Below are 15,268 nucleotides of genomic sequence, written 5' to 3'. Positions count from 1 at the left end.
ACCAGTAAATAACGTCCACTTTATTAGCTGGTAATTGAAAGGGTATGAAATTGTACATGCATTCAGCTTTCATTTTTTTTATAAAAGTGACTTGTGATCATTGCAGGCCTACTGCACTTATTTCTTGGGTTTTACACGTGTATGGGGTTTGCTTGTGAACTCGTTATTAAGGTGTTTTTTAAATAATTTTTTTTTACTGTTATGGAAAGGCAAGTTCACAAATGCAATTCTTTCTCTGCACTTTGCACAAAAACTATTTATTATCATTTTGGGGAAGAAATCATGTATGAATTTGAATATAATACGATATATATTATGATCATGGTGTGGTTACTTAAATTCTAAATACATGTACGTGTATTTTTCTCACACCTGAAAAAATACTTTTTTTAAGTACAAGAAATAGTGTGTAAAATGTTCATTATCATTTTGGGGAAGAGTTTGCATACTTTGCGCAATGATTAGTATAGTAGTTTTCACATGTTTCTTTCAATATTCACAAAATCTGAAGTAAAAGTTATATGCATGCTAAAAGCATGTGCTCATTGTTAATTATTCTTGCTGTAGTTGTTCAAACGTTAATTACTGGTATTTACAATTGATAAAAGTACATGGAAAAGCATATGAGAAAATTTTTGCAGCATGAAATTTATAGACATCGTTCATAGACCCTGGAATGTAATGAACTGTACACGTGCTTCATCTTTCTTAACCTAATTTTGCTGTTAATTTTTCCCACTGAATTCAGACACATAATGATCTGTGACAAAATTATTGAATAGTTTAAATACCTATGCAATTTTTGCAATGGAATTACATGTATTATGGATTAGCTGTATGCCACGATGGTACGATATCAGACGGTAAGTAAATGGCGTTAATACTCAGTTCATGCTATATATTAGACACTGAATTCAGACACGATGATCTGTGACAAAATTAATGAATATTTTAAATCTTAAAATTACATGCATTATGGATGAACTGCATGCCACGATGTTGATACCCTATTCATGATATAACGTCAGTCGGGTTATTATCAATCAATGTGTATTATCTGACAAACCAATAAAAATTAGTCAAACAATTTAACACAAAGTAATAACCTATTAAATATAATATCCGTCCATTATTCTGAATAAGTCTTATTACTGCATTCCCTTTAATATTAGTCTGATAATACCCCGATCTTTTACATTAGACATGAATACACGCATATGTGCCAATGCATTGTTCTCTGAAAAAAGTAAAATACTGTTAAACCCCACTATTAAACCCAATTATTGCGTTTTAGCGGGGTTCCATTGTATAAGATGTTAATATCAGGATCCGTTCTAGTCCTACAACATAAGACACATCACCCAATATTTTTGTTCGGGGGGATATGGGTCTTACTGCCTAAATAACAGCGCTGTGTAGCATGTTTGATGTCTCCTAACAGCGTAACAAAAGTCAAATTTTCAGAAATATCACATACAACTGGCAACCAATAATGATGCTTTCCTACAAAGTAAAGTTATAATGTTTTTGTTAGACTTTACTTACCCTGATTTATTTTCTCTTATAAATTCAAATTCTCACAAAAGAAATGGACCTGTTTTCAAGTTTCGTTGGCCTACATTTCAGATGGCTGGAAAGCGATGAAAGCAGAGAATGCCGAAATCGGGTTACGTTGAAATATTATTCTTTAATGAAACAAATAAAAATATATTATGCCTACTGGAACACTAAGCAATGATTCGTTTCGTTCAAGAAACATATTCCCCACATGAACCTACTTAAACATACTTTGGCATACCTCGACTACTGTCGCATTGCAACAAATTCAAATGTATGTCAATGTAACATGAAAATGCGTCCATTTGCTAAGGTTATATTTTCCTTCCGCCAGGATAAAGACAGCACAGTAGGTATATTAATTACATATAAATTAGTGGAAGAGTGTCGATATAGGCTGCCAAATGTCCGAGATATTCTGAAACTTTGCCTATTCGTTTCGATCTCATCCTACGTCGGAACACGATATACAAGCCCGTCATTTGCATACTAATACATAGCAATAAAACAAAACCAACATGTGCTGTGTCGTACATTGTAGGACTAGGATCCGTTCCTGTCCCACGCACTGCATCTAACACGTAATGGAACGTTAGTAGTCTGAGTTTCCTGTGACCTTCCCTATCCCATTTTATATATTTTCATTTTTATCTAACTTAAATGTCAAAATATCAAACAGGGTGTAGAGGTCAAGCGAAACTCGGACTAAAGAAGGTCAAAATATAGAGTGTAAAAACAAGTCACCTTCATTAAGACCTCTGTGCAAGAAAAATAAGAAAATATCAGTATCATGACACAAAAAAAGAGATGAGCGTTTGAATACATGAAAACATTGTCCTTATTGTTGCTAAAATTGGATAGAAAATAGAAAATACAAATTTACTCCATGCATCTTCAATAACATCCGGTCACCAAATGTGATATACGTCATTAGTTTCGTGAATACGCACTTCTGCATGACGTTGAGGGGTTACTACACAAAGCCATTATCCGCTAATACGAAATGAGCAATAGATGTCAACATGCATTCTTGGTGTACGCGTTAAAGAAGGCATTTATCGTAGGAGATGGGATGAACAGAAGGCCAAAGGTAAATTTTAATTTGTTTTCCTCATACAATTATACAAATTGCAATTATTTGTTTTTCGTATTCTGATGTTAACAAAATTTGCTTACTATCAACAGTGCTGACGGTGCTAACAAAGCACCTGCTGAGTATCAGTGATTCTGATAGCAGTATCTAGTACCACAAAGTCTATTCTCGTTTATAGCGCTTTCAAATTCAACATGAGTCAGGTTTTCTCTCCTTATAGGTCTGAAATTCAGAAAATTTATGCGGAAGGTGTTTTCTATTTTTTTTTTAAACCCACTGACATAACAGAATTTATCTGTCATTAGTTTTCATAAAAAGCCATCCTCAGCGTACAGATTTTCATTGAAATATAACTACAGTTTCGTTAATCAGAGTTCTAAGAGAACTTTGTTATACAGATTGTGACTGGATTATATCAACAAGTTATACATTGGCTTCCTTTTTACTATTCAGTATATGCTTAAAATTGATTATATACTTAAAATTGAGTTCATAATGAAAATTCAGTATATACTTAAAATTCAGTATATAATTAAAATTGCAAAATACTGTGACATTAAACAGATTTTTTCCGGTTAGTTTTTAAATATGAAAATCAAAAGTGATGTATGCACAGCCTTTTTAGACATTTAAAGCTGTTTGTGATGGGATAAAAACTGCAGTAATTTATTTTTGTAATTTTGGAACCAGACATGGCAGCAACACAAGGTGATTTTAGGTCATATTCACTCAGAGAATAACTATATACTAAAAAACCTAAATCTGACTCGGCAATATATAGCATAAAAGTTTTTGTTGTGGTGCCGTTAAGTGAAACTATTACTTCCATTAAAACAAAATTTAAGGCCACACTGTCAGCTGGATATGGTGTCTGGGCTCATTTTCACACATTTTATATCAACTCACTTTTCATACTTTTATTTGCTGATAAGCTTCAGTTGTTTAAAAGAAACTGATAGACATTTGCAAGTTGAGAAATGTCAAGGCAGTTCACACATAGCTTGCAATACACATGATTACAATAATTAATTAATTATGTTAATTGAAATCTTGGCTACTGCCAGAACTGGTAAACTAGTGTCAACAAATTTGGAATGGCCAAGCTTGAACATTTAACATTCTAGCTGCACAAGTGAGTTAGTCAAGCAGTCAGGAACCTGGCAAATCACTTATGTAGGATGTACTACATAACACATAAAAATCTGCATCACTTATACATCTCTAATTTCATTTTCATTAAATTTTCACGGTATACTTAAAAGTCTTCAGTCAATTGATGTCACTTGCTTTCAAATAAAGTAAACACAGATTTGTACAGAAATAACTATGCTAATTTCAGTGGACAGAGCATTCCTATTAAGTCCAAAAGGTTATTAAACATGCTATGATTGAGCAAATCGTGGTTTCCTGTTTAATAGACATGATAAAGAAATATGTATCAAACCGACAGTAACAGTGGTCTAATTGCCCTTTTTCTCCCCTACCAGTTGATGACTAAAACAGATATTGTACAATAAACATACACCGCTCCCTCGATAACTCGTGTCTGGATAACTCGCAATCCCACTTATAACGCGGTGTCCGTCTTGGTAAATTAAACCTTGATACATTGCTAGTTTTAACATCGAAAATGGTGATTAATGCCTGTAAAAATAGAACCCATATCTTGAAATTTGCAAGTTCTAAATAAGAATTAATTTCAGAGATCTCGAAAATGCTTAATTACGCATATTTGGATGCCAGTTTTTTATCTGGGATGTAGAAAATCACTGAGGCGGGAGTCCTTCGTACGCATGTAATAGGTGCATGGGAAAATGCAAAGATTTGCCAGTCCTGCTTCAGCCACCTGCTTTGTGGGAAAATGTGTACTTATAAAACTTGGGATTTTCATTTTTCTTCATATAATGGAAAATTAATATCACATGCTTGTAAAATTAATAATCATAGTGAAACTTGATGAATTTCATCCAAAAGAAAAAAGCAAACAAAATTGCTATAATTTTTGACACAGGTTTTTGTTATTGTTGTAATTAATGTTTGTCTTCTCATTTCACTGTGTTTTCAGTACTTTGTTTAACTGTTTGTGCTGGTCTTCAGCCTTTACAAAAGTATCCAAATTTATAGTGGCAGTCACTCAGTCAATTGTTGCATATTTAACTCTGTTAAGTTGTTTATTATAAAGCATGAACAGTTTTCATTGAATGTTTGTTTTTGAGCAGTAAGAAAGATTATTACCATAGACATTACAGAAGCAAACAGTTTACAAAAAAATGTTACCTAAATTTTTTTAAGTAGACTTTTTTTGAAGAGATTTTAGCAGTTAAAATAGAGGTTTTCTTGGGGAGGACTAAGACACCAGGGTAGCTTTTTTGGTGCAGAACTCGATGTCATGCATTAGCAGGAAACTGATGTTTATGTTGCTATATATCACAAACAATGAAGTCAAGGTATGTGAGAATAAGCTCACATGTGAGTGAGTTGGGAAAGCTGTGTGTCTTGCTGTTTGAATAAGCTGGTTAGAACAAAGTTCTATTCATACAGTACTTACCAACTTGATCATCAGCAATTATTGAACCAGGGTCATAATCTGAGACCATACTGCCTGTAAATCCCTACTTCACTCAGGGTGTTAGTGAAACTACAATTAGTTTGACCTAATTAGATAGTTCTTCTCCAAAATGCTTAACACAACTACCACCACCACCATAATAATAATAATAATAATAATAATAATAATAATAATAATAATGACTTTATTTAAAGAGAATGAGACAAATAGATGCATGTTACTCCTAATGGCCCTCTAGTGATTTGCATATTTACATATGTAGTGCATAGTTAAACAGAATAAAGAAAGACATCTACAACTCATAATTATTTCTGACGAAAAGAAAAATGTAGAAACAATATACAATTTTAATACTAAAAAATTAAAATTAAATAAATGGATGAAAGTAATATTCTGAATGTATTGATGGGGTCATATTGTTTATAACTTTATAAAGAAGCCTTTCTGATTTCAGCATAAAATAATCAAATTTCAAATAAAATATATAATTAGAAAATATAAACATGAATGTTTTTTTCTTAAACTCCCAAATCAACTTCAGAAATATCAACTACAACTCTTGCCATGAGACTATGTTGCTTACAATATATACTCAGCTATAGGTTGAGTCACATAATGCTCTGGCAGATCAGTATAAAAGTGTTGTTTGATTTAAACAGTATTTATTTACAGAAGTTATCATGGAAAGTTACATAAAACCAAACAAGAAATATAGATAATTGAGAAACTAGCATAAGCTTATATCAAGCTCTCTCCTCCTCTGTGTTGTTTACACCTCTGATTACTCCTAATGAACTGCCAGCACAGTTTGCTATTGGACTCAACCTACAGGTGAGTACTGTATACATGTGAGTACTGTATACATGAGTACTCTATATACAGTACATTGCAAAAGATGTAATTAAAAGTTAAACTGTCAGATCCTGCAACACTGATAACTGGGAAAAGTCTTACCTTTTTTCATGATGTTTTTTTTAATCTTTATATCTGACTAGCTGGTTCACAGAACATCACTGGCCATTTGCAAGAATTGCACTAGAAATTACATTTCCCAGAAGAACAAATCACAGCAGCTCTTGAAACTGAAAAAATATGTCATTTTACGAACACTTATAACAATTTGTTATTGTGAACACATCAAAGAAATGTAATTTTCAGATTATTCATTAATGTAAATTTAGATTGATCTCAAAATGAAATGTAATTTGTTTATATTTTTAGCACCTCCATTTTCTGTGGATGAAATTTATTTTATATCATGGAAGTTCCAGTTTATTTCTAAAAGGCCAACCGTGGAATATTGATGCAAATATTCCTCTTAATGAAAATGTGGTTCATTTACAATTTTGAATGAGATATTTTGCTTAAGATAGCTTCAAAGCATGCAGAAAAATACAGCAAAGAAATGAGGTTATCTTAAGAACACAGCAATACGATGGCGAGGATAATATATGAAGTTTCCTGTTCAGTGGGGAATGTAAACAGTGTGTATAAAGAGTAATTACATAAATGAATTACAGTAATAAAAATTGTTGCATCTGATGGCCAGAATGATAAACCAAAAATATATAAACACTGTAAACAGACATATACCATATTTGCCAGCCTGTAAGATGATACTTTTTGACCAGAAAATCTTAGTTTCGTCTTATACTCTGAATTGACTTATACATGGATTTTGTAATCCAAATCGCTTTTTCATATTTTTCATATGGAAAATATGTTTCCAATAGTACGAAAAATAATGTGCAAAAAATATTTATATTTGGGGAAGAGATCATGTATGAACAAATATAGGATCCCACATTTAGTATTTTAATCAATTACATGATCGTCAGTATTAAAAATTAATATAGATCAGATGTAATTGCACTAAAGCAGCATGCACCAGTAATGTACTTTGTTTAAATTTAATTACATATATATGTATGTACAAGTTAGAAGACAAATAACATCACAATTTTCTTCTTGCACCTAATGATCAAATAATCTGTATGCTCCACTGAGAGACAGACAGACAGACAGAGATGTCTTCATGATTGTAAATCTGTAGTTCATTCACCTAATGACTGATTTTACTTGTGTACAAGTGCAGTACCATATTCCATTATCAGGTAAAACCACTAGTTAAGCAAGTCCTTCTATTGCTTGTTTCCACTTCCATTATTTCAAGAATCACATGGCTTTGTAGTGGTATTTACATGCTAATTAATTAAGCTGTATTCAGTCATTCCAAGATAATGCCCAATTGAGGTCAAGGGTCTGCAGACCAGATCAGATTAGTGAGGCTACTACCCATGGGTATTATGAATACCGGATCATAATTGTCCTACATGTAAGACGTATCACGTGTTATTTATGTTTTAGTGCTACATCCTTGATGCCCAAAACAAATATCAGTGTCATGATCTTACATGTAGGACTACCATACCATATAAAGGCAATGCCAGGTGGTTACTATTGTAAATTTCTCAGCCAGTGACATTTTTGAACTTGCCGACGGAACCGAGAACAATTTAAAGTACAGGAGCAAAGATCAAAAACAGTTGATGCCTAAGTAGAAGAAGAGTACATGCACTTTAAACAAAAAAGCTTAATTGTTGGAAATGGAGAGGTAATTATACATGCAAAGTAAACTAGACAGCATACAAAATGGTCATTCTTGGGATTTAACCTAATGGAGACTATATGTCTATAACTATTGTAAATATTTAAACCCTGAAAAAGTATGGTATGTATTTTCATTATTTACATTTACTTTTAATTTATTAATTTTTTCTCTCTTTGACAAAAGCTTCAGCAACTTGGGAGCAATAAGTTGAAAAAAAAACACCCCCAAAAAAATCTAAAAAGAACTAAACTTTCTCTCTTTCTTTCTCATATCGGACCATAGTTGATTTTGATCACGAGGTGCAAAAAGAAAAATGCGATGAAATACATATGCATCGTTCTCTCTGTATCTCTCTCCTCCCCTGAAAATGCATTTAGTATTAATGAGTTAATTTTCTTGATTGCTGGTAATCTGAAATAGCATAAACTGATATATGTACTTCTAATATTTATGAAACTGGAAGTTATTATAATTTAATTCCGCACAGCATCGCGAGTTTTATCCTATCTGTAACTCAATAAATATTCAGGTCAGCATTATTATATGTAACTAAAAGTAAATAATACATTTAAAATACTTCTTGTGAAACAAATTTGGTACTTTTAGTTACATTTAATGATCCTGACTGGAAATGTTACTGAGTTACAGGTAGGATAAAATTCGCGATGCTGTGTGGAACGAAGTGAAAACACAATTCGAGCTCTTGATCTGGCCTCATCTTATACTCAGCATCGATTTATTTAAGGATGAAGGATGGAAAATTTTCCATATTTGCTGATTTGACTTGTACTCAGCATAGACCTATACGCCGGCAAAAATACAGTACCAACAAATCAGTTAATTGAAACAAGTTTAAATTGCTGGGCTAACAAAATAAACATAAAGCAATGTCCATTTTATATCCAGTTTGTCCTAAATGAAATGGATACTGATTAGACAAGAATGTCAGAACTCAGAAAGAAGAAATTGGCTTATTTTGAATTCCTGGAAATTAATTTTGAATTCCTGGAAATTAATTTTGGATAGTAAAATGTCAGTCACTTTGAGTGACTCTTGTTTGTTGCATTAGTGGAGATAAACAATTTCAGCATATTGTTGCCAAAGAATTTTAGACATTTTTTATTTCTCAGATTGATCTGATTTTACTTAATTCATACTATGTACCATGTTTGTTGTAGCACCTTTTTTGTGTGATTATGTGCCAAGTTCATTTCCTTATTTAACTCTCTTATGTATTACATGAACATATACAGGGATTTCTGTATGTAAAATGAAGTGGTTCTCTGGACTTTTCAGCTGATTGTCCTGGACCTGTAATTAACTAAATTGCCACTATTTGGTTTTCTTTCTGTTTCAGGTATATTCATTATAACCATGTGAAGTCAGTGCAATTCTTCATTGAAAATTCCAGAATGAACAATCTTTGTGATCATGGCAGGGATGAGTTACAGTGATTACATCCTATCCACTGCGCACAAGCCATGGGAGGATAACCTCACTCTATCAGAGAGTAATAGGACAGCTTCCATGGGCTGGAGAGTGGGAACCCCAAGGCCTTATTCAGGCCAGATGCACAAGAGAGTAAGTATCGTTAATTGTACAAATAAATACCATCTATTCAATGGTGTCTGGCCTGCCTTGAACCAAATATCTCATTTTTATACCAAAAAATGATAATGACTTCATATTCAAAACTAAATGTTTAACCAATGTTTCATGTTCTGATATGGACATCCCTCATTATGAGGCAAAATATGTGTATTTCCTATTGGACTGGTTTTAAAATTATGGTAGGGAGTAATGTTATATATATTGTTATGTATATTTGATCTAATTTAATTGTTAGCTAGTTTAAATTTTTTACATTCCATTACATGCTATTGCAATGTAACTTTATTGACTGAAATAGAGTTTAGTTCTGACTGATTTTTATATATATAAAGTAAACAACTAATAATAGAAACTTTGTATCTAATACTGACCTAGTTCCTGACCTTGATTCAGAACTAGTAAGAGTTGTAGTAAACAACTTTTTTTTTACTTTTCTAAAATTCTTTCTCACAATAAGTTTCCATAAAGTGGAATTGAGGCCATACTTGGAGTATGTGACATAGAGGATTGACTCACATCAGGGTATCTGTTTTGCACTGTAGTTAGATTTCTACATGGGTTCGAGTCTCAGATTCAGCCAATGTGGGTATGTGAGAATGCTTGCCAGTAACTTTTTGTGGGTTGGTGGTTCTTTCCAGGGTTTTCCTGGGTTCTTCCTCCATGTATAGGGGCCCCGAGTGGTCTAAAGCACTCTCCATTACGGATCACTGCCATCTCACCTGTCTACTTGGGTTCGAGTTTAGGATTCGGCCAGTGTGGGTATGTGAGAAAGCTTGCCAGTAGCTTCTCGTGGGTCAGTGGTTCTTCCCGGTGTTTTCCAGGTTCTTCCTCCATCATTAGTACTGGCCGCCATGCATAGCCTATCGTGTGCCGAAAATGGCGTTAAACCCCACAACAACAATAACAACAACAACTTCCTCAATGTATAGCCTATTGTGTGCTGAAAAATGGCATTAAAACCCTACAACAGCAACAGGTAGTTAGATTTATTACTGATGTTTTGAGAAATAATAGTTAATCATACCTTAACACTTCAGAAGGTAAAGTGTTTTATGTTGTGACCAGTTTTGGGCTAATTATTTTGTTTTCTTCAATTTATTTGGATTTCAAGTTTGTTTTCCCTGGAAATACTAGTGCTCTAAGATAATTCTTGGACAGAGACATTTATCGAAATTTATACAGGATTAAAAAACTGGAATAATATTTTCTGTGATTAAACAAGAGACTGTTACACTGCAGCACTTCACAGGTTACAACTGTATTGTGAAGATCTAGAATAAGAAGCTTGGATCATGAGATCCCAGATATGGAAGCTTGTATCATGTGTGTTATGTGATGTGATTTGGCTTTTTAACATAGTTTTAATAATTTTTCAGTCATTTCACTCTGATGTCTGCAATGTGGCAGTTTATAGTGATGTCTAGCACTGGGGCATCATGTCGCAGACATGTAGCATGATGACCCACATAGTCACATTATCCTGACACCAGGCCGACCAGTCCTAACACTAAACTCTTAATGCTGAGTGCCAAGCAAGGCAGCTGTTTGTATCATTTTGGTAAGTCTTTGGTATGACTCAGCTGGGGATCGAACCCACAACCTCCTGCATCAGATGCAGTTGCTCTAACCACTAGGCCACTGGAACAGTTGCTTGTATCGTTAAGATCTCAGAAGGACTAAACCAAATAAAATCCTCAAATCAAACTTAGCACACGTCCAGTAGAGGGACCAAAGTAAAGAAAATCCTAAAATAAAATGTTACATAATGTAGAACTCTCCAGTGGCCTTGAGGTTAGAGCATCCACCTGAGACGTGGGAGGTTGTGGGTTTGGACCCCAGCCAAGTCATACCAAAGACTTATAAAAATGGTACTAACAGCTGCCTTTCACGAGGCACTCAGCATTAAAAAGTTAGTGTTAGAACTGGTTGGCCTGGTTTCAGGACAATGTGACTGGGTGGGACAACATGCTACATGTCTGCAGCATGATGCCTCAGTGCTAGACATCAATGCCCCAGTGCTAGACATCACTGTACTGCCACACTGCAGACATTGTAACAATATGACTGAAACGTTGTTAAAGTTATGTTAAAAATCCAAATCACACACACACACTTGTGAAAGCATGTATCATGAAGATCTCAGATGAGTGGCTTGTATCATGAAGATCTCAGATGAGTGGCTTGTACCATGAAGATCTCAGATGAGTGGCTTGTATCATGAAGATCTCAGATGAGTGGCTTGCACCATGAAGATCTCAGATGAGCTGTTTTGTGAGTGACATTAATACATGTTAATGAGGTGACCATGCATCTGATTGACAGAGCGTTTGTATGCTCTAGAGTTCATATTTCTGGGGGAAAAAAGCTGATTATACTTCCTATATGAACTTACATCAATAAGGTTTTGGATGAGTTAAACTGAGCAACTTCTGTGTATACAATTATGGCAGTGTGAGTAAAGTGTCCTGCCTAAGATTATGGCAGTGTGAATAAAGTGTCCTGCCTAAGATTATAGCAGTGTGAGTAAAGTATCCTGCCTAAGATTATGGCAGTGTGAGTAAAGCATCCTGCTGTTGTTGTTGTGGGGTTTAACGCCATTTTTCAGCACACGATTGACTATACATGGCGGCCAGTATTAATGGTGGAGGAAGAAACCAGGAAAACCCAGGAAAGAACCTCCGACCCACGAGAAGCTACCGGCAAGCTTTCTCAAATACCCACACTGGCTGAATTCGAGACTCGAACCGGCGAAGACAGAGGTGAGATGGCAGTGATCCGTAATGGAGAGCGCTTTAGACCACTCGGCCACTCGTGGTGCCGAATGTGTCCTGCCTAAGATTATGGCAGTGTGATTAAAGTGTCCTGCCTAAGATTATGGCAGTGTGAGTAAAGTGTACTGCCTAAGATTATGGCAATGTGAGTAAAGTGTCCTGCATAAGAATATGGCAATGTGAGTAAAGTGTCCTGCCTAAGATTATGGTAGTGTGAGTAAAGTGTACTGCCTAAGATTATGGCAATGTGAGTAAAGTGTCCTGCCTAAGGTTATGGCAATGTGAGTAAAGAGTCCTGCCTAAGATTATGGCAGTGTGAGTAAAGTGTACTGCCTAAGATTATGGCAGTGTGAGTAAAGTTTCCTGCCTAAGCTTATGGCAGTGTGAGTAATGTGTACTGCCTAAGATTATGGCAGTGTGAGTAAAGAGTCCTGCCTAAGATTATGGCAGTGTGAGTAAAGTGTCCTGCCTAAGATTATGGCAGTGTGAGTAAAGTGTACTGCCTAAGATTATGGCAGTGTGAGTAAAGAGTCCTGCCTAAGATTAAGGCAGTGTGAGTAAAGTTTCCTGCCTAAGATTATGGCAGTGTGAGTAAAGTGTACTGCCTAAGATTATAGCAGTGTGAGTAAAGTGTCCTGCCTAAGAACACAACACAGTAGCTGACAAAAACCCATCGTGGGAATCAAACCTAGAATTCCTGTTTACGAGTTCTTCAGCTCAACTAATGAGCTACCATACCAACAAAAAACACTAATGGTGCACAGAGATGTACGGCAACAATTTGATTGACTGAACTGAGTCAGCTTTAAGGAATTTTGCATAGATTATTTGGCCAGTAGATCTTAGCTGATTTTAAGGAATTTTGCCTGGATTCTTAATGGTTTGTTGAGCTAGGCCAGCTTTAAGGAATTTTGCCAATATTGTTATTTTTGTTGGGCAAAGTACTTTGCCAAACGACAAAATATGGCAACCAACATGGTTTGGTCTTAGAATTGAACCAGGTACTCTTGCATAGGAGTCCCTCATGCTAGTCATAAGGATATAGGTGAAGATTTTGGCCATGTATATTTATATAGAGCAACCCTTAAATGTCCATAGGCATCTTCCAGTCCTGTTATATTTTGATTTGAAATAATAACAATAATATCTCAAAGAAAGGTTACATATAGAGCTATCATAAGGAGTGGGTAATATGGGTGACCAGCCAGAAGGTGCCATTTTGCAGAGTTTACTGTATTTTTTCAAAGTGGTGGGTTCAGAAAGCAATGTTCACATGGGGTGCTGTTTTTCTAGCACCAGTTGTGATGTCCCTGGTTACATTAATACTAAACATGTTAAAATAAACACTAATTATTGCTATCTTCATATAATATGCATTGTTATACTCTCCTTAAGAGGGCCTCAAGGGAGAATAGTCCTTGACTAATGAGTCACCCTCTATAAATAAAGCATTATTATTATTATATTATTATTATTATTATTGTTATTATTACATATGATGTGGATGTCAGTTCAAAAGTATTTTTTTAAAAGCCACAACCCCATGATCCTTATATTACAAATCCAGCATTCTGACTGGCAGAGCTTTTGAATTTTCATGAGTCCATATTTCTGACAAAAAATTGATAATACTTCCTTTACAAACTTACATCAATAAGGCCTTAAATGAGTTGGACTATGAGCAACTTCCATGCATATGATTATGGCACTGTGAGTAAAGTATATTGCCTAAGAATATGGCACTGTGAGTAAAGTGTATTGCCTAAGAATATGGCAATGAGAGTAAAGTGTTCGCCCTATGATTATGGGAAAGTGAGTAAAGCCTAAGATTATGGCAGTGTGAGTAAAGTATCTTGCCTAAGATTATTGCAATGTGAATAGAGTGTCCTGTCTAAGAATATGGCAATGTGAATAGAGTGTCCTGTCTAAGATTATGGCAATGTGAGTAAAGTATCTTGCCTAAGATTATGGCAATGTGAATAGAGTGTCCTGTCTAAGAATATGGCAATGTGAATAGAGTGTCCTGTCTAAGAATATGGCAATGTGAATAGAGTGTCCTGTCTAAGAATATGGCAATGTGAATAGAGTGTCCTGTCTAAGAATATGGCAATGTGAATAGAGTGTCCTGTCTAAGAATATGGCAATGTGAATAGAGTGTCCTGTCTAAGAATATGGCAATGTGAATAGAGTGTCCTGTCTAAGAATATGGCAATGTGAATAGAGTGTCCTGTCTAAGAATATGGCAATGTGAATAGAGTGTCCTGTCTAAGAATATTTCAATGTGAATAGAGTGTCCTGTCTAAGAATATTTCAATGTGAATAGAGTGTCCTGTCTAAGAATATGGCAATGTGAATAGAGTGTCCTGTCTAAGAATATTTCAATGTGAATAGAGTGTCCTGTCTAAGAATATTTCAATGTGAATAGAGTGTCCTGTCTAAGAATATTTCAATGTGAATAGAGTGTCCTGTCTAAGAATATGGCAGTGTGATATAATATTGTCCTGCCAGCAGTGTGAGTAAAGTGTCCTGCCTAAGATTATGTCAACGTGATTAGAGTGTCCCGCCCAAGAACACAACACAGTAGCTTACAAGACCCAGCTTGGGAATTAAACCAAGTATTCCTGTGTAGAAGTTCTTCAGCTCAACTAATGAAGTACCATGCCCCCCCCCAAAAAAAAAAAACTAATGGTGCACAGAGATGTACAGTAGTGTCATGATCGGCTACTTGGTGTTTTGGTAGATAATAACCTATCATGGACTGAACATATCAAACATCGGTTAAAAAAAATGTCAATTCAAGTTTATGGCTTCTCAGTATGATAAGACATTTTTCGCTGAAAGGCACAGAAAACTATTTTATAACAGTTACATACAACCCTGTTTAGACTACTGTAATACAGTATGGGGTAATCAAATAAAAAAGAGCAAAGCTAGCACATCTTCGAAAAAGACCATTTGGGCTAATATCAAAATCCAGAAAGAAAGCAAGGAAAATTTAGCTGGTAAGTTACGTATTGCCCAATCCTGTTGAGAAAAACCAAATTAACACAGGATAT

General features: G+C 34.8%; 2 protein-coding genes across 3 annotated transcripts in view; one reads left to right on the top strand and one right to left on the bottom strand.

Annotated features, from left to right (window-relative positions):
- The window catches only part of LOC149780446 (solute carrier family 53 member 1-like), an 86,313-nt gene extending 83,836 nt beyond the window's left edge, over positions 1–2,477 (bottom strand). Inside the window, exon 1 of one of the 2 annotated variants that reach the window (XM_089937382.1) lies at positions 2,441–2,477. The gene's annotated coding sequence lies outside the window, so the exon portion shown is untranslated. Of the gene's footprint in view, positions 1–2,432 lie in introns of both variants that reach the window. The other variant, XM_089937383.1, reaches the window with a different exon arrangement.
- Positions 2,478–2,568: 91 nt separating this feature from the next.
- Positions 2,569–15,268, top strand: part of LOC149780445 (uncharacterized) — an 89,227-nt gene continuing 76,527 nt past the window's right edge. The window contains exons 1-2 of the mRNA XM_089936206.1: positions 2,569–2,647; positions 9,188–9,411. Coding sequence (XP_089792332.1) covers positions 9,262–9,411 — 150 coding nt within the window. The 5' untranslated portion in view covers positions 2,569–2,647; positions 9,188–9,261. The remainder of the gene's footprint in view (positions 2,648–9,187; positions 9,412–15,268) is intronic.

Source organism: Sinohyriopsis cumingii, chromosome 16 (genome assembly GCF_028554795.1).
Source record: "Sinohyriopsis cumingii isolate HCF-2022 chromosome 16, ASM2855479v2, whole genome shotgun sequence".
Lineage (NCBI taxonomy): Eukaryota > Metazoa > Mollusca > Bivalvia > Unionida > Unionidae > Sinohyriopsis > Sinohyriopsis cumingii.
The sequence above is the reverse complement of the archived record's forward strand: the minus strand, read 5'-3'. Positions and strand labels throughout refer to the sequence as shown.